The sequence below is a fragment of the Saccostrea cucullata genome, unplaced genomic scaffold, assembly GCF_032062105.1.
Source record: "Saccostrea cucullata isolate Sc308-1 unplaced genomic scaffold, CSIRO_AGI_Scuc_v1 ctg209, whole genome shotgun sequence".
NCBI classification, from domain to species: domain Eukaryota; kingdom Metazoa; phylum Mollusca; class Bivalvia; order Ostreida; family Ostreidae; genus Saccostrea; species Saccostrea cuccullata.
In genome coordinates this window covers 69305-96697 of record NW_026925659.1, presented here as the reverse complement: position 1 = coordinate 96697, position 27393 = coordinate 69305, and the positions used below count along the sequence as shown (strand labels likewise).

The following is a 27393-nucleotide window of genomic DNA, read 5'->3' as shown; positions in this document are numbered from 1 at the left end:
AGGAAGTAACACTAAAACAGTGAAACGGCTATGAATTTAACTTTTTTTAAATTTCATGTTAAAGTGAACTCGCTAAAGTAAACTATCCCGATTAGTTAAAAACATTCATGAAAAGATTGAAATGTTTCGCAAAAAAGAATGGCTCGCCTTACGACGGTCAAGGAATTGGATATCGTTTGTGCTCAATAACTTGAATAAGATCTTTGAGACAATAATGTTAATATAAACTCTATTAAGTGATCTTTAAAAAAATATGTTATCTTATTTTGTCTTTTTTATTAGTATAATATGGCACAAATGTGCATGAGAAAAACCGTGGGTAAGTTTTATACTGACTGTATTCATTGTTATCCTTCTTGAATAACTATTACTTATAACAATGATTAATGAGCTGCTTTTCCGTGGTGCAATCAAAAGATATTTGGTATCGAATTTCATTTGCACATTTAGTCTTTTCTTTTTTTACTTTGAGAACCAACCAAAACCAATTATAGAAGACGTTTAAGAAGAACTTAGTTTGACACAGAATTGTAACGTAACTACAACGTGAAAATCCAAGTATTCCTTTATATTTCATTTGTCCTTATTACTTTCTTTCAAGCAAATGCTCGACTGCCTCAGTAAACCCCTATTGCGAAATGTCGGAGTTGACAGAGAGAGCCGCCATTTTGAAACGCTTCAAATTTTTAAATGCTAATATCTAGAGTTTAGATTTATCAATATTAAAACAAATTATATAGCAAGCATTATAAGAAAGGTTTCTATCAACATACAAAAAATAAACGAAAAATATTGAAAAACAAAATTTTTTTAAAAATTAGACTTTTTAAATTAGCTTCCGGTAGCGAGCGGAAGTAATGACGACAAACGAAAAGTCGCGTCCTGGATAGTATTTTTTATCATCTATAATATCTGAAAGTTTCTCATTGATATCTTTTACCGTTCTTGAGAAAATCTGTGGACAAAAGAAATCAGAAAAAGGTCTGTAACTTGGCACCGGAAGCGGATTTCCAAAAATTCTCTCAGATGTATCAAATTCATTTAACAAAACATCTGTCCTGAAAATTTCATGTAATTCCATCCAGTAGTCTTTGAGAAATCGCATCAGAAAAATAATAATAACTAGATACGATCTCGTTGCGAGCAACGAGAGGTCTTCCGTCCGATTCCGAAAAAAAAGAAAACCTTTGTAAAATCTAGCTGAAAGGGTAAAAAAAAAATATATTACACACAAGAGGGATTGAATCCAAGTCGGCAGAATGAAAATCCAACGCGCTAAATATTACGTACGCTGTCGGGACCTCTGCTCTAAATCTTCTTGTATATACCTCTGTATAACAGTGCTTTTGTCTAAGAATTATAAAAGCTAGTCACTATTCATAAATTCGCGCCAAATGCCACGAGTTAATCTTCGCGCCTTTTCTTTGGAATGTTCTCTTTAATAGGTGTGATAGCTTTAATGAAATAAAAAAACGTTCATTTAGCCTAAAACTTGATGATTAGAAAGTATATTTTATACATTTCACAAACTCCATATAGTATGCAAGGAAGTAACACTAAAACAGTGAAACGGCTATGAATTTTAACTTTTTTAAAATTTCATGTTAAAGTGAACTCGCTAAAGTGAACTATCCCGATTAGTTAAAAACATTCATGAAGAGATTGAAATGTTTCGCAAAAAAAAAAAATGGCTCGCCTTACGACGGTCAAGGAATTGGATATCGTTTGTGCTCAATAACTTGAATAAGATCTTTGAGACAATAATGTTAATATAAACTCTATTAAGCGATCTTAAAAAAAATATGGTTATCTTATTTTGTCTTTTTTATTAGTATAATATGGTACAAATGTGCATGGGAAAAACCGTGGGTAAATTTTATACTTACTGTATTCATTGATATCCTTCTTAAATAACTATTACTTATATCAATGATTAATGAGCTGCTTTTCCGTGGTGCAATCAGAAGATATTTGGTATCGAATTTCATTTGCACATTTAGTCTTTTCTTTTTTTACTTTGAGAATCAACCAAAACCAATTATAGAAGACGTTTAAGAAGAATTTAGTTTGACACAGAATTGTAACGTAACTACAACGTGAAAATCCAAGTATTCCTTTATATTTCATTTGTCCTTATTACTTTCTTTCAAGCAAATGCTCGACTGCCTCAGTAAACCCCTATTGCGAAATGTCGGAGTTGACAGAGAGAGCGGCCATTTTGAAACGCTTCAAATTTTTAAATGCTAATATCTAGAGTTTAGATTTATCAATATTCAAACAAATTATATAGCAAGCATTATAAGAAAGGTTTCTATAAACATACAAAAAATAAACGAAAAATATTGAAAAACAAAAAAATTTTAAAAATTAGACTTTTTAAATTAGCTTCCGGTAGCGAGCGGAAGTAATGACGACAAACGAAAAGTCGCGTCCTGGATAGTATTTTTCATCATCTATAATATCTGAAAGTTTCACAATGATATCTTTTAGCGTTCTTTAGAAAATCTGTGGACAAAAGAAATCAGAAAAAGGTCTGTAACTTGGCACCGGAAGCGAATTTCCAAAAAATCTCTCAGATGTATCAAATTCATTTAACAAAACATCTGTCCTGAAAATTTCATGTAATTCCATCCAGTAGTCTGTGAGAAATTGCGTCAGAAAAATAATAATAATAATAATAAGAAACAATAGAATTGCTATAAGGTCTTCCGTTAAGACAGAAGACCTTAATAATAATAAGAAACAATAGAATTGCTATAAGGTCTTCCGTTAAGACGGAAGACCTTAATAATAATAATAAGAAACAGAGTAAAAACAATATGTTCCCCAACTTCGTTTGGGGAACATAATAACTGGAAAGTTGTTGCATAATGCTCAGGTGACCTATAAGGCCCGTGGGCCTCTTGTTTTTTAAAACCTCCCTAGTATAAATATTAATAGTCTTTGAATTGTGTTTTTTTGTCTCTATTAAATAAAAAGAAAGATTTTGAAAAGTTGCATTGAAATAGCTAAATAAAGCTACCTGGGGTAGGTAAATAAAGCTACGTAGGTAATTCTACTACATAGCTAAATCTATTGATTGTACTGGACCTGACAGATATGAGTTTCCGAACTGAGTAACTTAATTGACTAACCTAGTTCTATGTTCTATCAACCAACCTCCAGTACACTGTGTAACTTAACGACGTTGGATCCTGATATTTAAAGTCTTAAACTTTTTTTCTCAAGTATATTTTTAGTTTCTACACACATAGCTTAGTTAAAAATCAAATCCAAAAATGGGGGTCAATATGCTTCTTTTGGCGCTACAGTACATTTAATATGACCTTTTTGCACTGAAATTTGTGTCTTAATAAAAAATGACATCTTCGACGTTTTCCCTTCAATATTTTTATTGAATTAAAGCATGGAACAAAATAAACTATAAACCTGTTTAAAAAAAGACACTTTAAAATTGTGACTAAGAAAAAGTTTCAAATTGCTATGCATAATTTATTATTTGACCTTTTTGCACTCTTGAAAGGTGATTTTTCTGGCATTGAAAATTTAATAAGCAAGAAAATTATTTTAAAGTCTTAAACTTTTGCTGAATTTAAGCAGATAGGTCAAAGTTATCTTAAATATTCAGAAAAGAACACCAAAATTGGGGGTATATGATGTAATTTTTTAAATATTACTAAAAAGTGTCAATTTTACGTTAAATTTGGCTCAATTTTCCCCCAGATTTTCAGAATGTTTTTACTATATTTGTCACACTTCGTTGAAAGAATTCATAAGAAATAATTTTATAGATATTTCAAAACCAGCATAACACATTTCACTGCAAAAAACAGCTTTGTGTGCAACCAGCATAGAAAAATAGGAATCTGACATTAACAGTACTGTTACAGTTCAAAAGGGAAAAACTGATCATTTTCTTCTAAAAAACCTTCCGCCTCAAAATATAGTTCCTAGCTTAAGTCTACTTGAATGGAATTTAATCGCGGTTTTTTCATTGAATATAGTTCAATTTGCATTGTAGAATTCAGATTTAACGTTAGAACTTAAAAATGATAAAGAATTTTATAAATATAGGACAGGACCAAAATCTGCTCAAAAGCTCAGGATCGAACGTCCTTAAGCCATCATTAGAGAATCCTACATGTACAACCAATTATAGAAAAAAATGCAGTCCTCTTCATTTTTCTGAAATTTCTCTAAAACATTACTACAGCTGTGATCTGATTTCAATATAGCTTGGCACACAAGTAGACTACACTAAGATACATAATTTAGTGTATCAGTTTTTGATTCAATGAGCGGTATTGCCATGGTTACTAAAAATGGAAATTTTTGTGAAATTCCTTTAAAACGCTACTCCTCGTACAGTTTTGGTCTGATTTCAGTGTAACTTCCTATAAAAGTAGACTACATTAAGATACATAATTTAGTCCATTGTTTTTTGATTTTGTTGGTAACTAAAAATAGAAATTAGTTTGAAATTCCTTTAAAAACACTACTTGTCTTACAGTTTTGGTCTGATTTCAGTATAACTTGGCACACAAGTTGACCACACTAAGATATATAATTTAGTGCATCGGTATTGGATTTCAATGAATGGTGTTGCCATGGTTACTAAAAATGGAAATTTCTGTGATATGCTTTCAAAATGCTACATCTCCAACAGATTTGGTCTGATTTCAATTTAATTTGGCACACAAGTTGCCCCCCCCCAAAAAAGACTTACGTGGTAATTAAGGATTATTTTTATATTTTTTGCTGTTGTAAAGTTTCAAGTCCAAATTGCTACTTTTCTCGTCCTTTGTTATAAGTACAAACCAGTAGAGCTACAGTCTCGATAGAGACTTCTCATAGGCGTCGGAACCGGGGGGCTAGGGGGGGCTTAGCCCCCCCACTTTTTTCCCAAATATACACTTAGTATAGACATTGAACATATCTTGGTAGGTTTAGCCCCCCCCCCCACTTTCCACAGATACGTCTTAGTATAGGTTAAAGATGGGGAAAGTGGTGGTGGTGTTTGGAAGAAAATTTTTGGTACTGGAGTTCGATCCCCCCCCCCCCCCCCCCCCCCCACGAAATAGGATTTTCATGTTTGAGAAGTAGACATTTTCCTTTTTTTTTTTTTTTTTTTTTTTGCTTGTCAGGTTTTTTCGAAGGTACAAAATTTTTTTTTACACTTAGCCCCCCCCCCACTTTCAAATAGCTTCCGACGCCAATGCTTCTGGTTTTTTTATCTTAATAGCAAGGATTTTAGCACATATCAAGAATAAGTAAGGAGATATTGGGTCTCGTTTGCGACATTCTCTATGCAAAGAGAATGTTTCTAATGAATTTCCTCCCTGATTTACTGCTTATGTAATATTTGAATAACATAAACTAACCCATTTCCTTATAGACTTTCCAAAATTAAAGAAATTAAGTGATTTTTTAATAAAAACCCAAGAGACAGAATCAAATGCCTTTTCAAAGTCAACAAGAAGAAGAAGAGCGGGTATTTTTTCTTCTTCTGTATATTGCATAATGTAATAAATTAGTCTATCATATCCTCTTTCCTTCAATTATTAGTCTAATTATTAGATTAGACTAATAATTGAAGGATTGAGGATATGTTTTGCAATAAAGTAAAAGACAGAAAAATGGGGAGGTATTGGTGACAATATATCATGAATTCTTGTGTATTATGTAAAGTATTTAAAAAAGTAATTGAAATTACATGGTATTTTTTGTGTAATTAATTAAATTACAATTACAAGTAATGGAAAAAATGTTCAATTACAAATTACTTCAAAAAATATAATTAATTACAGTCAGTTACAATTACTTTTTTCAATTACCCCAACCCTGCTTCGAATAGAAGTGATAGATTGTACAATTAATCAGAAGAATGATTGAAAACCCTTGGGTCTCTTGTTTTCATAGTTAAACAGAATGTGGGTGGTTATGCTCTGATTACTTTTTCAACCCGCTTTCTTGAATGCTATAACTACAAACTAAGAAGTAACACAAAAATTAAGATGAAATGTAAGCAAATATCTTTTTCCTTATGTGTGTATTTATTGTGCTCTATTTAAACGATTATATGATGTAAAGGGGGGGGGGGGGTGTTTCTTGCAATGTTCTTTTTTTATTAGTCGCAAGCCTTTTAGAGCTTTTGTTATGAAATATAGAAAACAAATGATACATGGATCGACCAGAGTGGTTTCATTCTGACCACATGAATTTTAATCAAATAAAAAGTGTTTTAATTATTATGTTTATTTATTGCATGCAATTTAACTTGGAGATTGTTTAGACTGTGCATGTGATTATGGTGTATTTGAAGAAGTATTTAATCAATTTAAATCTATTTTACAGACAAGCAGATGCACTGAAAGCAAGTATATCAGGTAAGTTAGAATAACTTAGCATACCTGTATTACTGGCCAGGCAATTTTTATGAAGGGACTAAAACACCTTTGCTTAAAAAGATGTAAAAAAGAAAGTTTTTATGATAGGTTTTAAATTACTGTAAAAATGGTTATTTAGATGTGGGGGAAATTTACACTAATTGTGTGGCAAGCTCAGTGTGTAAAATATAATTATTCTCACGTGTATGGTCACATTTTAAAGTTCTGGAATGATAAATGTTCTAGACTATAATAGACGACGTTCACATTTACAAAAGTTTTTCCCCTTGTGGGGTCAATCCGGGGTTAACCGGCATAAAGCACTGTTTTCCCTCTATAACTTTACCAACTTTAGTGGTCAGTATCTTAATAAATTTTGTATAAATATGTTCATTATGTTTTTCATGTTGCCCCAAACTCTGGCAATACAGGTATAGATCAAAATTTTCCGATAACGTTTGAAGATTAGAAATATAAATGGGTACTAACTTACAAAGGACAAAGTGGAAAAAATGAGTGTTACGCCGACAATGGGAGATAACTCTTAGGAATGTGAAATTTGTCTATGACTACTACTGTTAGACCAGTCGAAGTAGTTGTATATTAATCGTGGTATTGGACACACCTGAGTAGAAAATTACATTAAAAACAGTTATGAAAATTATCATGTTTTTTTTAGCTCACCTGAGCCGAAGGCTCAAGTGAGCTTTTCTGATCACAGTTTGTCCGTCTGTCCGTCCCTCTGTCCAGCTGTCTGTCTGTCTGTCTGTCCGTCTGTTCTGTCCGTCTGTAAACTTTTCACATTTTCGACTTCTTCTCAAGAACCACTGGGCCAATTTTGACCAATCTTGGTACAAAGCATCCTTGGGTGAAGGGGAATTTAAATTATTAAAATGAATTCCCTTCATAAGGGGAGATAATCAAGAAAAGACAAAAATAGGGTGGGGTCATTAAAAAATCTTCTTCTCAAGAACCACTGGGTCAGAAAAGCTGAAACTTCTGTGAAAGCATCCTGGGGTAGTGTAGATTTTAAATTGTTAAAATCATGACCCCTGGGGTTGGGCGGGGCCACAATGGGGAATCAAAGTTTTACATAGAAATATATAGGAATAATCTTTGAAAATCTTCTTCTCAAGAACCACTGGGCCAGAAAAGCTGAAACTTATGTGGAAGCATCCTGGGATAGTGTAGATTCTAAATTGTTAAAATCATGACCCCTGGGGGTTGGGCGGGGCCACAATGGGGAATCAAAGTTTTACATAGAAATACATGGGAAAAATCTTTGAAAATCTTGTTCTCAAGAACCACTGAGCCAGAAAAGCTAAAACTTAAGTGGAAGCATCCTGGGATAGTGTAGATTCTAAATTGTTGAAATCATGATCCCCGGGGGTTGGGCGAGGCCACAATGGGGAATCAAAGTTTTTCATAGAAACATATAGGAATAATCTTCTTCTCAAGAACCACTGGGCCAGAAAAGCTGAAACTTAAGTGGAAGCATCCTGGGGTAGTGTAGATTCTAAATTGTTAAGATCATGACCCCTTGGGGTAGGGCGGGGCCACAATGGGGAATCAAAGTCTAATATAGAAATATATGGGAAAAATCTTCTACTCAAGAACCACTGGGCCAGAAAAGCAGAAACTTAAGTGGAAGCATCCTGGGGTAGTGTAGATTCTAAATTGTTAAAATCATTACCCCCGGTGGTTGGTCAGGGCCACAATGGGGAATCAAAGTTTTACAATGGGGAATCAAAGCATCCTATGGTAGTGTAGATTTCAAATTGTCTAAATTATGATCAGTGGTGTAGGATGTTGTCACAATATGTATAACAAGTGGGAAATCTGGTAAAGAATGGAATGGTCAAAGCTTCTCAGGTGAGCGATGTGGCCCATGGGCCTCTTGTTTTTGCTACATTTGCAATGAAAAATGTATCTTCATATTATATTTTAAGCAAAGTCACACAATTAGAGCTTCAAAACTTTATTTCTGTTTTTTAGTACACAAATATGTATGTCCCTCATCTGAAAAAAAATCTTAAAATCTCTTAATTTCAGAATAATTACAAACATACCAATTAGTTAATTGTCAACACTCTCCACCCAGATACAGATTAGTAGATTCCACTTTGAAGTATGAGCTTGCATAAATAGTGACAATAAAGTGTACACTAGTTGCTCAGTCACACATCCCACCTTTTGACAGTGCAGATCACTTTAGCAATCCAAAGAACAAGCACATATTGGTGACCAGTATAAATTCTTAGCTCACCTGTACGGAAGGCTTAAGTGAGCTTTTCTGATCAAAATTTGTTCATTGTCTGTCGTCGTCGTCGTTGTTGTTGTCTTAAACTCTTCACATTTTCATCTTCTTCTCAAGAACCACCGGGCCAATTTCAACCAAACTTGCTACAAAGTATGTTTGGGTAAAAGGGATTCAAGTTTATTCAAATGAAGGGCCAGACCCTCTTCCAAGGGGAGATAATTATGAATTAGTGAAAAAGTAATGGCATTTTTAAAAAAATCTTATTATCAAGAACCAATAGGCCAGGAAAGATGATACTCATGTGGAATCATCCTGAGGTAGTGTAGATTCAAGTTTATTCAAATCATGACCCCCGGGGGTAGGGTGGGGCCACAATGGCCGATCAAAGTTTTACTAGGAATATATAGGAAAAATCTTTAAAAGTCTTCTCAAAAATCACTGGGCCAGGAAAGATGAAACATGTGGAATTATGCTCAGGTAGTGTAGACTTGAGAACCCTCTCTACAAGGCACACTAAAGAGTTCTGATTCTATGGTATTTTTCTGCAATTAGAGTGTTCTGCCCTTAAATCTAAATTCTAAAATATAGAAATTTACAGAATATAACTCAATCTTTAATTATTTCAAGTATTTTTAACATTTTAAATGGTCAGGATAATTTAATTTAACATGTTATTTACATGTACTTTCCCTATGGAAGTACACAACAGTAATTTCTATTCACTGATACTATGTTGTCAGTTGCTGCATCTTAGGTTTTTTGAGAATGTTAATTCTAAGAATAATCAAACTTTGTCAGTTGCTGCATCTTAGGTTTTTTGAGAATGTTAATTGTCTGAAAAGTAGGTCACGATGAACTTTTTGTGACATTTTATGGCTTTATTTAAGTATAAGGGGTACTTAATGGCTTAGAATCATCAAACTTTGTCAGTTGATGCATCTTAGGTTTTTGGAGAATGTTGACTATAAAAAAGGTCACTGTGACCTACTTTTGAATATCTCAGATACTTATTGGCTTAGTGTCAATCATTGTCAATTAATGATTCTTGAGTCTTCAAATCAAAAAGTAGGTCACTGTGACCTACTCATCGTATTTTATAGTTTAACTGAAATATCTTCAGTCCTAACTGGCTAAGAATCATCAAAATTTGTCAGTTCATGCATCTTAGGATACTTAGAGTTAGAGGCTTCAAATAGAAGTGATAGATTGTACAATTTATCAGAAGTGTGATTTAAGGCCCTTCAGTCTCTTGTTAAAAATGTCACTTTCATGATCTTTTGATGCTAAAATGTTATTATAAAGCAAGTTAAAATTAATATGAGCTGCATGTTTATCGTCTCCATGTAGGTCGCCATTACTGATGTTATTTTTAGATGTTCACACGTTCCTTTGCCATGTGCTTTTTAGCTCTTCTGAGCCAAAGGCTCAAAGAGCTAATGCTATGGCCATTTGTGCGGTGTGCGTCGTGCTGTGTGCGTTAACTTTTTAGAATATGGGCCATAACTCAAGAACCCCTTGGCCAATTATTGTCAAATTTGTCACAGGGTATCCTTGGCCCAAGGGCTACCATTTATACTAAAATTAGGGGTGGGACCCTAAAACAAGGGGAGATAATCACGAAAATAAAACCAAAAGTACTGGTTGCTAAAAAATCTTCTTCTCCAGAACCACCAGGCAGATTTTCACCAAACTTACATACAAGAGTCAGGATATGTTGAAGATTAAAAATTGTTCAAGGCATGACCCTGGGGCAAAGGGCGTGGTCTCAAGGTCACTTCAAAGTTGACCAAAATTTACACTTATTAAAAACGTTGATATTTTGCTTACTATAAAGACTAGGATCATCAAATCTTGTAAGTTGATGCATCTCAGGACTTGACATCATGCTAATACAAAAGTAGGTCACGGTGACCTACTTTTTAAATTTTACGGGCTTTTTTTTTCAAATTGATTTAGAGGCATATTTTGAACACTTTAAGGCCTATGATCATAAAACTTTGTCAGTTGGTGCATCTTGGGTCCACAAACAACATCAACTTAAAAGTGGGTCATCATGACCTACTTTTTGAATTGATGGCTAATCTTTTCTAAAACATTTAATCCCATTATTTCAGACACCGAGAGGTAAGTTGATGCATCTAGAGGCCTTAAAACATATTTATCAAAAAGTAGGTCACTATGACCTACTTTTTGAACTTTGCAGGCATTTATTTTTATATTGTTTAAAAGGCATATTTTGAATACTATTAGACCTATGACCATCAAATTTTGTCAGTTGATGCATCTTTGGTCTTGAGAAAATGTCGACTAAAAAGTAGATCACTGTGACCTAAATTTTAAGTAGATCACTGTGACCTACTTTGTCAGTTGATGCATTTTATGGTCACAGTGACCTACTTTTGACATTTTATGGCTATATTTTAGTATCTCAGGTAATTATTGGCTTAGAATCATCAAACTTTGTCATTCGATGCATCTTGGGTTTTCGGAGCATGTCGACCAAAAAGTAGGTCACAGTGACCTATTTTTGACATTTTATGGCTAGTTTCATGTATCTCAGGTACTAATTGGTTTAGAATCATCAAATTTTGTCATTTGATGCATCTTACATTTTCGGAGCATGTTGACCAAAAAGTAGGTCACGGTGACCCACTTTTGAATATCTCAGGTACTGACTGGCTTAGAATCATCAAACTTTGTCAGTAGATGCATCTTAGGTTTTCAGAGAATGTCGACCAAAAAGTAGGTCACAGTGACCTACTTTTATCATTTTATAGCTAAATTTAGGTATTTCGGGTACTTATTGTTTTAAAATCATCAAACTTTGTTATTTGATGCATCTTGGGTTCTTGGAGAATGACGATCAATATATAGGTCACAGTGACCTACTTGTGACATTTATGGCTATATTTAAGTATTCTAGGGTACTTATTGGCTTAGAATTGTCAAACTTTGTCAGTTTATGCACCTTGGGTTTTTGAAGAATGTTGACCAATAAGTAGGTCACTGTGACCCACTTTTAAATATCGCAAGTACTTATTGGTTTAGAATCATCAATCTTTGTCAATTAATGCATCTTGTGTCCTCAGAAAATTTCAATCAAAAAGTAGGTCACCATGACCTACTTATAGTATTTTATAGTTACATTTAGATATCTTCAGCCCTAACTGGCTAAGAATCATCAAACTTTGTCAGTTGATGCATCTTGGGTCTTAGGATAGATTGTATAATTTATCAGAAGAGCGATTCAAGGCCCTTGGGCCTCTTGTATAATCATAGTACACGTACCTTATCGGCCAGACAAAGTAATGTCATTTCTTTAATGAAATACAATACAATAAGAATTTATTTTAGGTTTTAAATAACTCAGTGAAAAGTCACTTCAACATAAACACCCCTCTACGTCCAAATGAAAGGAAGCCATGCAAAGTTGTGAACACCTGCGCTTGTCACTTGATAATGATCAACACCCTACAGGCAATTAAATTGTCTACCGACTCCAAAACAGTCTTTTTACATTTAGGGCACTCAGGTTATTTAATGTCCTTTTAATTGCCTAGATTATTTACTTTGTTAAAAATCGGGGGGGGGGGGGGGGGGGGGGTTGTCGGTTCATGACCTTATGTATGAGCATGTGTTGATTATGACACATTAAACACTTGTTAAATGTAATTTTAATTTATCTTACAGTAAAACTCGTTTAGTACGAACACGGATATAGCGAATTCACGGATATAATGGAGTTTTTCGAGGTCCCCGGCAAAATTCTTAACAATTCTTTGTAAAATTTTACGGTTATAATGAACTCTGATATAGCGAATTTACGGATATATGAGTCCCTTAGACATTGAAAATAATGTAATTTACATCTTTTATAACAAATTTTCCAAGATCTCAAAATTTTATATTTTGAACATACATTTATTTTATTTTCGCTAAGTATTTGTATATGAAATTCAATTTATAATAAATCGTTACTTATTTCAAGTACATGTATGTTTTGTAATAACTGCTTCCCTAGTATATTAGGTAGAAATTCTTGAAGGAAAACATTCATATTGCAAATTCGCTATGTATATCGTTATACGAATTTCGTTATACGGATATAACGAATTACGGATATAGAGAATTGAATCCACAGGTCCCCAGGGCTTCGCTATAACCAAGATTTACTGTATATCTATTGGCCTCTTGTTTTAATGATTGAGAGTTGACAAATGAAAAATGAAGTATGCTAAAACGCTAAAACTGACTTGTTATCATTTATTCATGCTCTGTAGAAAATAATATATCCATGAAGATTCAGAAGAGGAAAATCGTAGTCTATATATACCTTGATGTTGCAATCGTGGTCCTGTTAAAGTAACAGAATTTTCAGTATGATTACCTATAACTAAGGTTAAATATGACAACTGTTAAAACTTGCAACAATATCTCATGCTTTGTCGAAATAAAATTATTTCACCAAAGAATATGGCGACGTATTATTTCAAAATTATGAATTTTCTCCAGATTGCCATGATACATGTATTGAAATTAAGGATTAAAGTAGTCCGATCCTCAGGTGTATAAAATTAGCAGTTAAGTAATCAAAAATACTCATAAAAGTATCTCTGAATCCACAAAGTTATGTAAATTTATCCACAGTATTTCTTTAAAGTTAATAATTAAAGTTAATCATATTATATAGGGAAAATTGTCAAATCTCCAATATTTTTGCAGAAAAAGCGAATTTGAATTTGAGCAATGCATTTTCTAAATGCAAATTGATAAACAAATATATTTTAGGTTAAAAAATGATAGGTATCCAGGCATTCAGAGAAATTTTCATGATTTTTATACTTATTTGGTGTTTTTTGTCTTCTATTTCCGTCATGTATTCTATAATACATAGCGTAAAAGGCTTTTGTTATCACTGCAACATGTGCAAGACACCACAAATCACTTTTCATTTCATATCATGCTAATAAGCATTGATATCTAAGACTGAATTCAATAAAATCTTTTTTTCTAAAACTGTATTAATTTTTTCTCCTTTTATAGGGTACAAATGTCAACTTTTATAGGACCTTTTCTAAAACTTCCAAAGAGCTCCAGTCTTATAAAGATAAATAAAATGAAAATTGTTGCATGAAAAAAAATAAATTTGAGGCTTCATTTTGATGCATTTCAATTTAAATATTAATTTTTGGAGTTATCCTTCCTGGCTGAGGATCAGATATCCTTAAGAGAAAATTTTAAATGTATTTGAAAAAAAGTTTTTGACACTTAATCTTTGTGCCGATTTTCATAACATTAGTAACCGCTATTTTCAAAGTTCAGAACATTGCTTGGTAAAATTTTCTGTTGTGAATAATACAACCGAACTGCGTTTTCTCCCCAGTTTCAGGCTCAAAAAGGGGGGGTCCTTATTTTACATCAATGCATATCATATTCAGCCAAATACAGTATGAAAAATATTATCAGCAACTTTTAAAATAATCATTTTAATATCTTTTGGAATCATTGTTTAAAGCACTTTTGAAATTATTTCAATCACTTGAAATCTATATTTTATTAATCACTATTGAAATTTTTATCTCGAAAATGAACACTATATCAATAGTGGTTGCAACCTATGTTTGGTATTGGAATGCACTAAACCACTATTGAAATAATTATTATGCCCCTCTTCGAAAAAGGGAGGGCATATTGCTTTGCTGCTGTCTGTCGGTCGGTATGTTGGTCTGTTGGTCTGTCGGTCTGTTGGTCTGTCGGTCCATATAGTTTCCATTCATTTTCTTCACAACCGTTGCACATACTGAAATGAAATTTGGTATACAGGTTTATCAGGTAAATATCTAGGTCAAGTTCTGTTTTGGATATGATCGCACCATTTTTGACAGAGTTATACCCCTTGGACTTAGAAAAATTCCACTTATTTGCAGTTTCCATTCATTTTCTTTGTAGAGGTTGCACATATTGAAATGAAATTTAGTATACAGATTTTTCAGCTAAATATCTAAGTCAAGTTCTGTTTTGGGTATGATCACACCATTTTTGACAGTTATGCCCCTTGGACTTAGAAAAATTCCACTTAATTGCGGTTTCCGTTCATTTTCTTTGCAATGGTTGCACATATTGAAATGAAATTTAGTATACAGATTTTTCAGCTGAATATCTAGGTCAAGATCTGTTTTGTTCACACCCTTGGGTTATGCCCCTTGGAATCACACCCTTTATTGAAATGAAATTTAGTATACAGATTTTTCATGCCCCTTCTTTCTTAGAGTTATGCCCCTTGGACTTAGAAAAATTCCACTTATTTGCAGTTTCCATTCATTTTCTTTGCAGAGGTTGCACATATTGAAATGAAATTTAGTATACAGATTTTTCAGCTGAATATCTAGGTCAAGTTCTGTTTTGGGTAGGATCTCACCATTTTAGACAGAGTTATGCCCTTTTGGACTTGGAAAAAATCCAATTGGGGGGGAGGGGGGCATAAGTGTTTTACAAACATCTCTTGTTTCAATAGTGGTTGTATTTCAAAAGTGGTTGCAACCTATGTTTGTTATTGAAATGTACTCTCAACCATATAATTGAAATAATTATTTCAATAGTGGTTGCAACAATGCATACTTCCAGGCTTGCTTCAGATGCTGAATCTGACCTACAATTTCCAGATGAGTGAACAAGTTAAAGTTTTTGGTCGAGTCCCCTTCCGAAGTATCTATAAACCCTATGCAGACCAAACTTTCATAGATGATGTATCTAAGGAAGCACACATCAGTAAAACTGGGTAATGGCGAAGTCCTTGGGACCTCATCTTCGCTAGCCAAGGATTTCTGATATGCTACTCTCCTCATGAACCCTTGGTATACGGTGTTGATAAAAGTTGGGTTTTTTTTCTTGAGTTCTGATTGGGATTCAGTACACCAGGAGCACCAATCAGCAATGTTTTTTGTAAATGACGATATTTGCATTCGAAATACTTCTTGACTTTTTAATCTCGGGAATGAAAAACGCAAGTAAACAACGATCCATAAGATAACATGTAATTCTATGAATAGCTACGGTGTCGTCCAATATCTTCTGAATATGTGATTAAAAATCTATATAGAAGTTCAGATTTGCACTATAAATAATAAATAAGCATAACTTAATTATTGTTTCTTAATTATTCTTGAAAAAAACTTTTGATTTAATTTTTTTAAACATGCGTCTTTATTTCTGTCGATGACGCAATCTGTGCATACCTGATAGGTTCGAGATCATGTGACAAAAACAATCCCGTCTTTTGACTTCACCGTATGCCAAGGGTTCATGAGGAGAGTAGAGTATCAGAAACCTTTGGCTAGCGAAGATGGTGGGACCTGTAAATTTATAATTCGCTACATCCGTAATTCTTTATATCCATATAATGAATTTGTATAACTATGTATAGGAAATTTGCAATGTTCGAATTTTCTATCTTTATTATTACCAAATATTTATCTTTGAAGGGAGGGCATATTGCTTTGCTGCTGTCTGTCAGTCTGTCTGTCGGTCTGTCGGTCCACTTAGTTTCCGTTCATTTTCTTTGCAACCATTGCACATACTGAAATGAAATTTAGTGTGCAGATATATCACCATTTTTGACAGAGTTATGCCCCTTGCTACAATTACCGTTTCCAATTCTTTATATCCATATAATGAATTTGTATAACTATATCACATGTATAGGAAATTTGCAATGTTATGCCCTTGGACTTTTCCAATTATTTGCAGTTTCCATTCATTTTCTTCGCAAACGTTGTACCTGAAATAAATTTGGTATACAGATATATCACTCCCTTCAAAGAATTTTTGACAGAGTTATGCCCTTGGACTTGGAAAAATTCCAATTATTTGCAGTTTCCATTCATTTTCTTTGCAACCATTGCACACACTGGCATATATCACATTAATATCTAGCTTTGCTGCTGTCTTAGAAAAATTCCAATTATTTGCAGTTTCCATTCATTTTCTTTGCAACTGTTGCACACACTGAAAGGAAATTTAGTGTACAGATTTATCAGAGGAATATCTAGGTCAAGTTCTGTTTTAGTCAGAGTTATGCCCCTTGGACTTAGAAAAATTCCAATTACCATTCATTTTCTTTGCAACCATTGCACATACAATAAAAAACAACTGAAGTTTAGTAAAAACGTGCATAAACCTGAATTTCAATCCCGATATATCACATGAATATCTAGGTCAAGTTCTGTTTTGGTTTGTATATTTGATTGATATTATAGATTCCTTGCGAACATTTATGCTGTTGTCAGGACCATTTTTGTTTTATATGTGTTTGTCTTATTTATCAATAACATCAGTTATGCCCCTTGGAAATTTTCTGAAGTAGAAAAAAAATCAAATTATTTGCAGTTTCTTTTCATTTTCTTTGTAGAGGTAAATGAAATTTGGTATACAGATTTATCAGATGACTATCTTGGTCAAGTTCTGTTTTTGGTACAATTCTGCCATTTTTGACAGAGTTATGACCTTTTGGACTTGGAAAAATTCCAATGTTGGGGGAGGGGGCATAAGTGTTTTACATACATCTCTTGTTTAGAATAGCAATTATTACAAAACATACCTTTGATAACTAAAGTCTTATTATGAATTGATTTTTATACACAAATATTTAATAAAAATAAAGTCAGTTCAAATTATCAAATTTTGAGATTTTTGAAAATTCATTATAAAAGATGTAAATTTCATTATATTTTACCTCTACGTGACTCAAAATCAGATCACTATATCCGTAAATTTGTTATATAATAATAATAATAATAATATCCTTTATTTATGCAGGATGGTACAATTAGTTAACTAGTTCACATTGTGGTCCTGAAAACATTTATACAGACAGAAGATTATGTACAGAAACAAATAAATGTAAAGCGATCAGAGGTCCTTTTCACCGTAAACTTTTCTAAAGAAATGTTAAAAATTTTGCCGGGAACCCCGAAAAACTTCGCTATATCCATCATGAATTCGCTTTATCCGTGTTCTTACTAAATGAGTTTTACTGTACCAGGCTTGCTTCAGATGCTGGATCTGACCAACATTTTCTGGATGAGTGAACAGGTCAAACTTTGGGTGTATGTTTATTACTAAGAAACTATAAGGCCTGTCTGAACCAAATTGCATAAATGATGCAACAAAAATCTTGGTTCAGATGCTGGATTTGAATTATATTTTCTGAATGAGATACTACTTTGAAGTTTTGGATAAGTCTGTACCCAAGTGAGCTCTGTAATCTCTGATTAAACCTATGTTTTATTATCAGATGGCAGAAAAATTTATATAACAGGATCTGTAGCATTATGGTCAAAGACTAATATATTAAACCATAACGCTAGATTTCTGCAGCTATCATTGCAGATGCTTTATATTTTAGCATGCTCTTTGTTTTAAGGCATGCCATCTTGTGGGACATTACTGGTGACCATTGGCTCATAGACGTCTTGTTTTGACATTTATATGGAGTGTGCTAAATTCTTTACAGATTCCTCTAAAGGTGTGTCAGAGACATGGGTTGTGAGGCAAAGGTTGGAGGATCTATACAAGAAGTTACTCCTTATGGATTTGGAGTATGCCCTGGATAAAAAAGTTGAACAGGATTTGTATGCTTAAGATTTATACTTATAGTATTTTTAGCTCTTCTGAGCCACAGGCTCAAAGAGCTAATGCTATGGCCATTTATGCAGTGTGTGACATGTATGTACTTTCTAGAATATGAGCCATATCTCAGTAATCCATTGGCCAATTTTTAGCTCCACTGGTCAGAGATCAGAAGAGTTTATGCAATATTAAGGTGTCCATTGTCTGTCTGTCTGTAAACAATTTTTAGCTGCCTCTAAGAAGTCGAGATATCAGAGCTTATGCTTTATAATACTACAGGCATTGGCATCGGTGTTCCAGTTCAAGTTTTAGGAGCAGGCCATTCCCAGGTAACTATAAAACCTACCTGGACCAAACTTGCATGGATGATGCATCTAGGGATGGGCACTACCATGTATCTTAGGATGCTGGATCTGACCTACATTTTCCAGATGAGTACCAGCCTTAAGTTTTTGGAGCAGCAGAGGTTAAAAAATATTTTAAAAATATTTTTTATTTTTTAACTCCCTAAATTCCTTATGTTGCCTTATAAATTGAATAAAATTAAGGGCTAAAAAATTATGTATGTTTCTTGTAACCTGGCCGACCCATTCAAATTACCCATGGGTGCATTTTTTTCCCTGCCAAAACTGCATTTGATCAATCAGCTGATTCCATTTATAAATAAATATTAATTTTAGCTTTACTTCAGACATAGAGTATGTCAACCTACCCCGATAGTTAACATTTACCTTAAATATAAAGAGTAATCTTTATTGTAACAACATGGACAAGTGAATTTTACTAGCTTAAAAGTCCTTGGACCAGTGCATGTTTTAGGAAAATTTAAACCCCTGAGCAGGTCCATTCTAAAGTAAATATAAGCCCTACCTTGACCAAACTTGCATGGATGATCTTTGGATGAAAACTTCTAGACTTGCTTCAGGGGCTGGATCTGACCTCCATTTTCCAGATGAGTGACCATGCAGATAAAAGTTTTTGAGGCCGGTCCATTCCCAAGTAAATACAAGCCGTACCTGGACCAAACTCGTATGGATGATGCATCTTGGGATATCTGACCTATTTTTAGGTCACATCACAAACATATGACTATCGGAAACATATGACTATCGGAAACATATGAAGGCACGATACATTTACTGAAAAGTTGGTCACCTTCACCTTCTTTTGATATTTTATGGTAATATTGGAATATTTCAGGTACTAATTGTCTTAGAATCGTCAAACTTTGTTAATTGGTGGGTATTTGGTCCTAGGAGTATTTCAACTGAAAGTAGGTCACTTTATCGCTTTTAAAATTTTGAGCCTATGTTTAAATATTTCAGGTACTTATTGACTTAAAATCATCAAACTTCGTCAGTTTTGTATTTTGAGTTCTCAGAATGTTTCAAGTAAGAGGTTGGTCACAGTGGCCTACTTTTTGATTTTAAAACAATATCTAGATAATTAGAATAGTAAGAGACTAAAAATCCACAAACTTTGTCATTTGAGGTATTTTGGGGTGTTGGAGTATATTTACCAAATAGTAGGTCACTGAGAACTACTTCTTGATGGCATGGCTATAATATATCTAGGGATGTAAAATGATAAGGGGCTTTGAATCACAACACTTTGTCAGTTGATTCAAAATGTTGGTCATGATTACCTATTTTTGTAATTGCAAGACTTGATCTAAATATACAGGATACTTACTAGAGGCTTCAAATAGAAGTGAAAGGTTGTACAATTTATCAGAAGAGCAATTAAAGGCCCTTTAGGTCTCTTGTAACATGAATATATTTTAACTACTCTTTCATTAACTAAAAACATAAAATGACAAAGCAATATATGTCCTTGCAAATTTATTATGAAGAGAAGATAAATACAGGAAAAGTCCAATTTTATAAATTTCAGATGGAACTATGCTTTCAAAAATCACATCAACATTTTACAGATACAGACAAAGGACAGACAGGTACATTTTACCCTTAATATGCCTATCAGGTCAAATGGTAACAGTTCACCATTGATATTAATGACTGAGTTGGGCAAATATATATCTGTTTTCTGTTACTTTCACAAAAAATCATCAGATCAGACAGATGCTGTCAACTTGTGAAAAGTGATCAGTGTTGTCTCTGTTTTGTGAGTTACCTGTAACATAGTGGTTAGAGCATCTGCTGTATAGAGTTGCAAAGTAAGGATTTATCCTTACGTCGTGGGGTTCAAATCCAACTTTGGGACAAGGAGACTGGTCCTTCAGATGAGACTGTATAAACCGAGATCCTGTGTCGCAGTAAGTGCTGGCACAAAAAAGATCCCACACTGCTATATGGTTGTAAGTGCTGAATATAGGACAAAATTTGCAGCTCTCCACTGACAAGTGAAAGATTCTTGAGAGGGACATTAAACAACATACAATCAATCAATATCTGTTTTTTCTGACATGTAAATTTCTTTATGAATTTAAATTACAGGCATGACCAGGTTTTAAACTAGCACAAAAAAGGGATGGGAAATGGAACAAAATTTTCCAGAAGCAGGAAATTTACAATAATGTTATTTTTCACAATTGAATTTCTGTATGTTTGGGTCAGACAAACAAGAAATGTTACTGGTGTGGCCTTTGTTGATTGTTTTAAATTTGATTTATTTTATTGAAATGATTGTTGTAGAATAATAAGAGAGGTGAAACACATGCCACCCTCAACCTCTTTCTTGAAACTGCAAGTGGATTTTACCTGCAGGTAACAAACAATAACAGATTGTAATTGTTGGAATCTGTGACCATTTCTGTATGAAGAAAATGACAATTAAAGGGTAATTGATATTTATCTTTTTCCCCTAGTTAATACAATTGATTTGTACAACTTTCAAATTGGATTTGCCATTTAGAAGAAAATCATCATGTGTTGGGATAATGAAAGGTAAATGTAGTTATAACATTTAAATGAAATTCTTTATCAAATTAACACTAAGCCAGACACTTACTTTTCTTTTACCTTAGGTATTTGATTTTTCAGCTCTACTGGACAGAGCCACACAATCATGAAACATACTTAGATTTAAGTCAAATTTTTGATCAACAGTAAAATTTTCATCAATTATTGACTTTATCTCTAAATTTGAAGATAACAATATATGACCTTCTTAAGGCAAAATAAAAAAAAACATATCAGTTTTGGTCTACTTGACTTCTACAACATTTCAGAACAACATAAAGATTTTGACTTAAGCTTAAGATGATCATGATCCCAGGGCCTGAAGAGGTCATGGCATAGTAATGTGTCCTTCGTCTATCAGTCTGTCTGTCCAGCTGTCAGTCTGCAAACAATTTTTCAAAATGCTGCTCCTCCTATTTTTGTCTGATGGCAATATAATTTGCAACACAAAAAGACATTAAGATATCATCCCATAACCACAGGCACTTGTTTCTGAAATTTTTTTATGCGCCCAGATCAATAGATCCAGGGAGTATATTGTTTTTGTCAGTCTCTCTGTCTGTTTGTCTGTTTCTCTGCAAACTTTAACATTTGCCATAACTTTTAAACCATATTTGGTATGCATATTCCACTAATTAAGCTATTTCAAATGACCTTGTGACCTTGACTGTGACTTGTATGCTAAAAATAGCTTTTTTGTCTGCAAACTTTAACCTTCGCCTTAACTTTTGAACCATGAAAGATAGAGACTTCATATTTGGTATGCTTACTCCACTAATTAAGCTCTTTCAAATGACATGAAGGTCAATGAACTTGTGATCTGACTGTGACCTATATGTCAAAAATAGCTTTTTAGAACCTTCACCATAACTTTTGAACCATGAGAAATAAACTTAATATTTGGTGTTCATTCTTCACTAATTAAGCTCTTCTTCACCTTTGCCATTACTTTTGAACCATGAAAGATAGAGACTTCATATTTGGTACGCATATTCCACTAATTAAGCTCTTTCAAATGACATCAAGGTCAATGATCTTGTGATCTTGACTGTGACCTATATATATATATATATGCTAAAAATAGCTTTTTTTGTCTGCAAACTTTAAAGCCGCTTAATCCAAAACAGGCACTTATTATCTTACACAATCAAAGTAATTCATTACATAAAAATATATAAAAATAAATTATAAGATTGATTTAATAGTTTATTACAACAATCCTTACAAGGAAAACATAGATCAAAAACCATATTGACAAACAGAATATCCTGATGGGAAGTTAAGGTCAGTCATGAAGTCACCTTTGAACAAAATAAATTTATCAGTTATATCTAATTATGAAGAACAAACCTGAGTATTTTTAGCTCTACAGGTCAGAGACCAGAAGAGCTTATGTGATAGTAATGCATCCGTCATCCATCCGTCTGTCTAGCTGTCCGTCTGTCTGTAAATATTTTTTCAAATTTTTTTTATTTTGATGAATGGTGTTGCTGTTGTTACTAAAAATAGAAATTTCTGTGAAATACTTTTAAAATGCTACTCCTCCTACAGTTTTGGTCTGATTTCAATATAACTTGGCACACAAGTAGACTACACTAAGATACATATATAATTCTGTGTATTGATTTTTGATTTTAATGAACGGTGTTGCCGTTGTTACAAAAAATATATATTTCTGTGAAATATTTTCAAAATGGTATTCCTCCTACAGTTTTAGTCTGATTTCAATATTACTTGGCACAAAAGTCATGTAGGGTACACTAAGATACATAATTCTGTATATCGGTTTTTGATTTCATTGAAGGGTGGTGCCATTATTACTAAAAATAGAAATTTCTGTGAAATACTTTCAAAATGCTACTCCTACTACAGTTTTGGTCTGATTTCAATATACTTTGGCACACGATTAGACTACACTAAGATACATAATTCTGTATATCAGTTTTTGAATTTGATGAGCGGTATTGCTGTGGCTACTAAAAATAGAATGTTCTATGAAATACTTTCAAAATCCTACTCCTCCTACAGTTTTAGTCTGATTTTAATATAATTTGGCACACTAAGATACATAATTATGTGTATCAGTTTTTGATTTCAATGAACACTGTCGCTGTGGTTACTAAAAATAAAAATTTCTATGAAACAATTTTAAAATGCTACTCTTCCTACAGTTTTGGTCTGATTTCAATATAACTTGGCACACAAGTAGACTACACTAAGATACATAACACTGTATATTGGTTTTTGATTTCGAAGAACGGTGTTGCTGTGGCTACTAAAAATAGAAATTTCTGTGAAATAATTTTAAAATGCTCCTTTTACAGTTTTGGTCTGATTATAATATAATTTAGAACACAGGTAGACTATACCGAGATACATAATTATCAGTTTTGTGTTTTTGAATTTGATGATTGATGTTGACATGGTAACTTATATTGAAAATTTCGTAAAATTTTATTAAAAGCTACTCCTTCTATTGTAGTCTTATTGCAATAATAATCCACAGTAACTTTTATAGCAATATGCACATTTAAAAGAATAAAGGAAAATGAGATATTTTTCAAAAATTTTTTAAAGGAAGTTTAATAACAAAGGCTAAAATATTGTAACGAGACCGAGGGTATCGTGTTATAATTAACTCGTGGGCCGCTATTGGTTTTCTGGTCACTTGGTCGAGATTTGATGGTTCCGTTGGTCACAGTTTATATAATGGTTAATCAGCAATTTTGGTCACTTAATTGGTTAATGGAATTACCAATTTTTGGTCACTTAATTGGTTAACGTTATGACCAATTTTTGGTCCGCTTTAAATAATGTTTGTACTTGAATCGTCAGGAATAACACTTGTAAAAAGTTTATAACATTTATTAAGACGAACAAATGGTTCACTTATAAACACACAGAATGGTACACTGTAACTTGGTTGGTACAACGTTATTTGATTCAGAAAAAGGTGACCAACCGATGGTCAATACAGGACGTTCCTACTAACTTGGTCCCCTTAATGGTTTCGTATACATAGACTTGGTACCGTCTTATAACTGAAGTATACGGAGTCGTTCCCCAAAGTGACTTAGGTCACTTTTCCCTTACCAGGGAAGGCTGTGTGCTCTGAGTCGCTCCCCACAACCGACTGAAGTCTAAACCCAAAACAGCTGGTTTATATAGACAAGAGTTGTTATGATGACGTAAGAAACAATCAGATACCTATTACGTCACAATCAATACAATCAATAAGTTAGCGGGTTTTAACCAACAAAATTACCTACTAAATTAATAACGTTGTACCCATATAAAACATACAAAATACATCACTTTCTCATTAAATTATACATGTTAAATTAATAAAGTCATTAAATCAATTATTGTTCATTTCTTTCGTTAACTGTTCATTGACACTTATTTACGGAGTTTAAAAACATCAGGTTCAATGTCCATTTATTCCGAACTTGTAAACAAGAGTTAACCCGAATTTCACAGGTACACTTCGTGAAACGTAACAATATTGTCCATGTACAGGTATAAGTACATTGATGTGAAAAAAAAAATGCTTGGATTTGTACTTCATAATGAGATGTAAGCGATAAATTCATTTTTTCAAAAGTGATTTCATGCCATTGCAAATAGCCCATAACTTTTGATTTAGTGGAGCCATGGCTTTCATATTTCACATGTGTATTCTTTGTGACAAGACATTTCTTCAGGTACCACCATGTTTGACTTTTTGACCTTGACCTTGGAGTTTGACCCACTTTTACATGAAAATTTTAAAGTTTTATTTGGGCATTATCTTTCGAACAGTAGACATTTACACTTCATATACAGTTTGTATGTATTCCTTGTTGAAAGACCTTTCATTGGATACCAACAACCTTGACCCTTTGGCCTTGACCTTGTAGATTTCTGTACTTTTGAACATACTTTAACCTTGGTCATAATTTTTGAAAGGTAAGGAATAGGGCTTTCTTACTTCATATATGTTATCCTTGTGAAAAGACCCTTTATTGGATACCATGAACTTTGATCCTTTGACCTTGACCTTTGAATTTGACTTACTTTAAAAAAGAAAACCTTGACCATAACTTTTAAAGGGTTAGGGCTATTGCTTTCATACTTTACTTATTTAATTTTTGTGACAAGACGTTTCATTTGATAACAAGAACTTTGACACTTTGACCTTGACCTTGGAGTTTGACCTACTTTTTAAAAAAAAATTAACCTTGGCCATAACTTCTGAACAGTTAGGGCTAGAGCTTCCATACTCTACATAAGTACTCTATGTGGCAAGACCTTTCATTGGATACCAATTACCTTGACCTTTTGACCTTGACCTTGGAGATTTTTGTACTTACTGAAAAAACTTTAAGATTGGCCTACTTTCAAATTTCACAATTGTTTTTCCAGTAAGAATACAATACCCTACTTTTGGTACCAATTAATTAAATTTGCATTTAAGAAAAGTTTTAATCTTTGCTATGTTGCCATACGGGGCATCAGTGTTTTACAAACACATCTTGTTTATTAATGTGAAAGGTTAATTTATGCCAAAGCTTGGGGGGGGGGTACAAAAATGCTTATTTTTCACCACCTTCAAAATGATTTACAACCAAATAATTGTATCTTATTAATTATACCACCGCAAATGAAGTTTTTATACCCCCGCAAATGAAGTTTAGGGGGGTATACTGGAATCACCTTGTCCGTCTGTCCATCCGTCCGTCCGTCTATCTGTAGACAAGATTTTGTCCGGAATGTTTCTCAGAAACTATTGGATGGATTTGTCTGAAAATTTGTACACTTATTATTCACCATAGGAAGGTGTGCACCTAGTATTTTCATCATGATTGGATGATTTTTGTGCATTTTACCGGCATTTTTTCTTTTTTGTTTTGTTGTTTTGTTTGGCTCATAACTAGAAAACGATTAGACTTACAGTCTTGAAACTTGGCCAATTTATGCATCTTGGGTAGAAGGTGTGTCATGATCTATTTGAAGGTCACCATGACCATTAATTAAAGTGAAATTTTTTTAAAAAACCCTATCTTTTACTATTAAATTACACAATACCAAAAATGTAAGACTGTTGCAGAACAATTGTATCCCTATTTAAAACGTTAAATTAAGAAAAAAAAATTTTTTTTTTATTATATACTTTACAGCAATCCATAACAAATGTCATTTTATAAGAGAAAATCTACCTCTCCCAAGGGTATAATTATCAAGATCTGGTCAAGGAGAATTTTGATAACAGAAAATTGCATGTCAAATTAGAGAGAAATTAATTAGTTTAGTGTAAGGAGCTAACTGATAGAACTTCTCTCTGATCAAGCAGTTATCTGTCTCTTGAGAACTGGGCTAAGGAAGCAGTGACTAGCCTAACTTATTTAATGAATTTGAGAAAAAGCAACTTCAAACTAATTTGATATTGTATAATAAATTATGACATTGTATAATAAACTTAATTGATATTGTATAATATAATTAAGACTAATTATATTGTGTGTATGTGGGGGGGGGGGGGTGTTATTGAAATCAGCATTCTCCATATGAATTTTAGATTGAAACTTTTAGTCTGATATCAAATCCAAATGAATCAAGTACAATGTATTTAAAAAAAAAATTGGTATATAGTCCCTACAAATCTAATAATCATGCAGGAACCTTATTCAAAATGATGCATCAAGATTACACAAAATTTTCTTCAGTATAAATCTTTGTAATAAAGTTATACAAAATCTTTGTTTTCAGATTTAATTTCAGAATGAAACATGCAATTATGCATTTTGTTTGCACTACAAAGGAGTAAATTAAGATCCCTTCATCCCTTGATAGTAATTAGTGGACATGCATCCAGTCAAAGATTAATTGATGAGTTCTATGTAGGGAACCTAGCTGTCTCAATCATTTCTGTTCCAGCATATCTCTGATCAAGCAGCTCTTATCTGAATCCTTTGGGAATTGGACAGAAGTGCTAGTCAGTTTAAATAGCATTTGTCATTTGATGGCCAGTCTCCTATTTCTAAAATCAATTTGGTATAGATTAAGTTTTTAAGATTAATTAGTTAAATTGATATATTTTTAAAATATATATCTTTTAAAAATATCAAGTGACCAATTTCATATCATCATGTCCCACATGAAAGATATGTGCATATGTGTATGTTTGTGGAGACTCCAATTGTTTCTAAGAAAATAGTGA

At 33.0% G+C, this 27393-nt stretch overlaps 1 protein-coding gene across 1 annotated transcript in view; it reads left to right on the top strand.

The window, feature by feature from the left end:
* The window catches only part of LOC134269528 (nonsense-mediated mRNA decay factor SMG7-like), a 95553-nt gene that overhangs the window by 7098 nt on the left and 61062 nt on the right, over positions 1-27393 (top strand). Inside the window, exons 2-6 of the mRNA XM_062751729.1 lie at positions 6355-6386; positions 18158-18275; positions 20167-20227; positions 20928-20999; positions 21101-21179. Of these exons, the coding sequence (XP_062607713.1) occupies positions 6355-6386; positions 18158-18275; positions 20167-20227; positions 20928-20999; positions 21101-21179 (362 nt within the window). The remainder of the gene's footprint in view (positions 1-6354; positions 6387-18157; positions 18276-20166; positions 20228-20927; positions 21000-21100; positions 21180-27393) is intronic.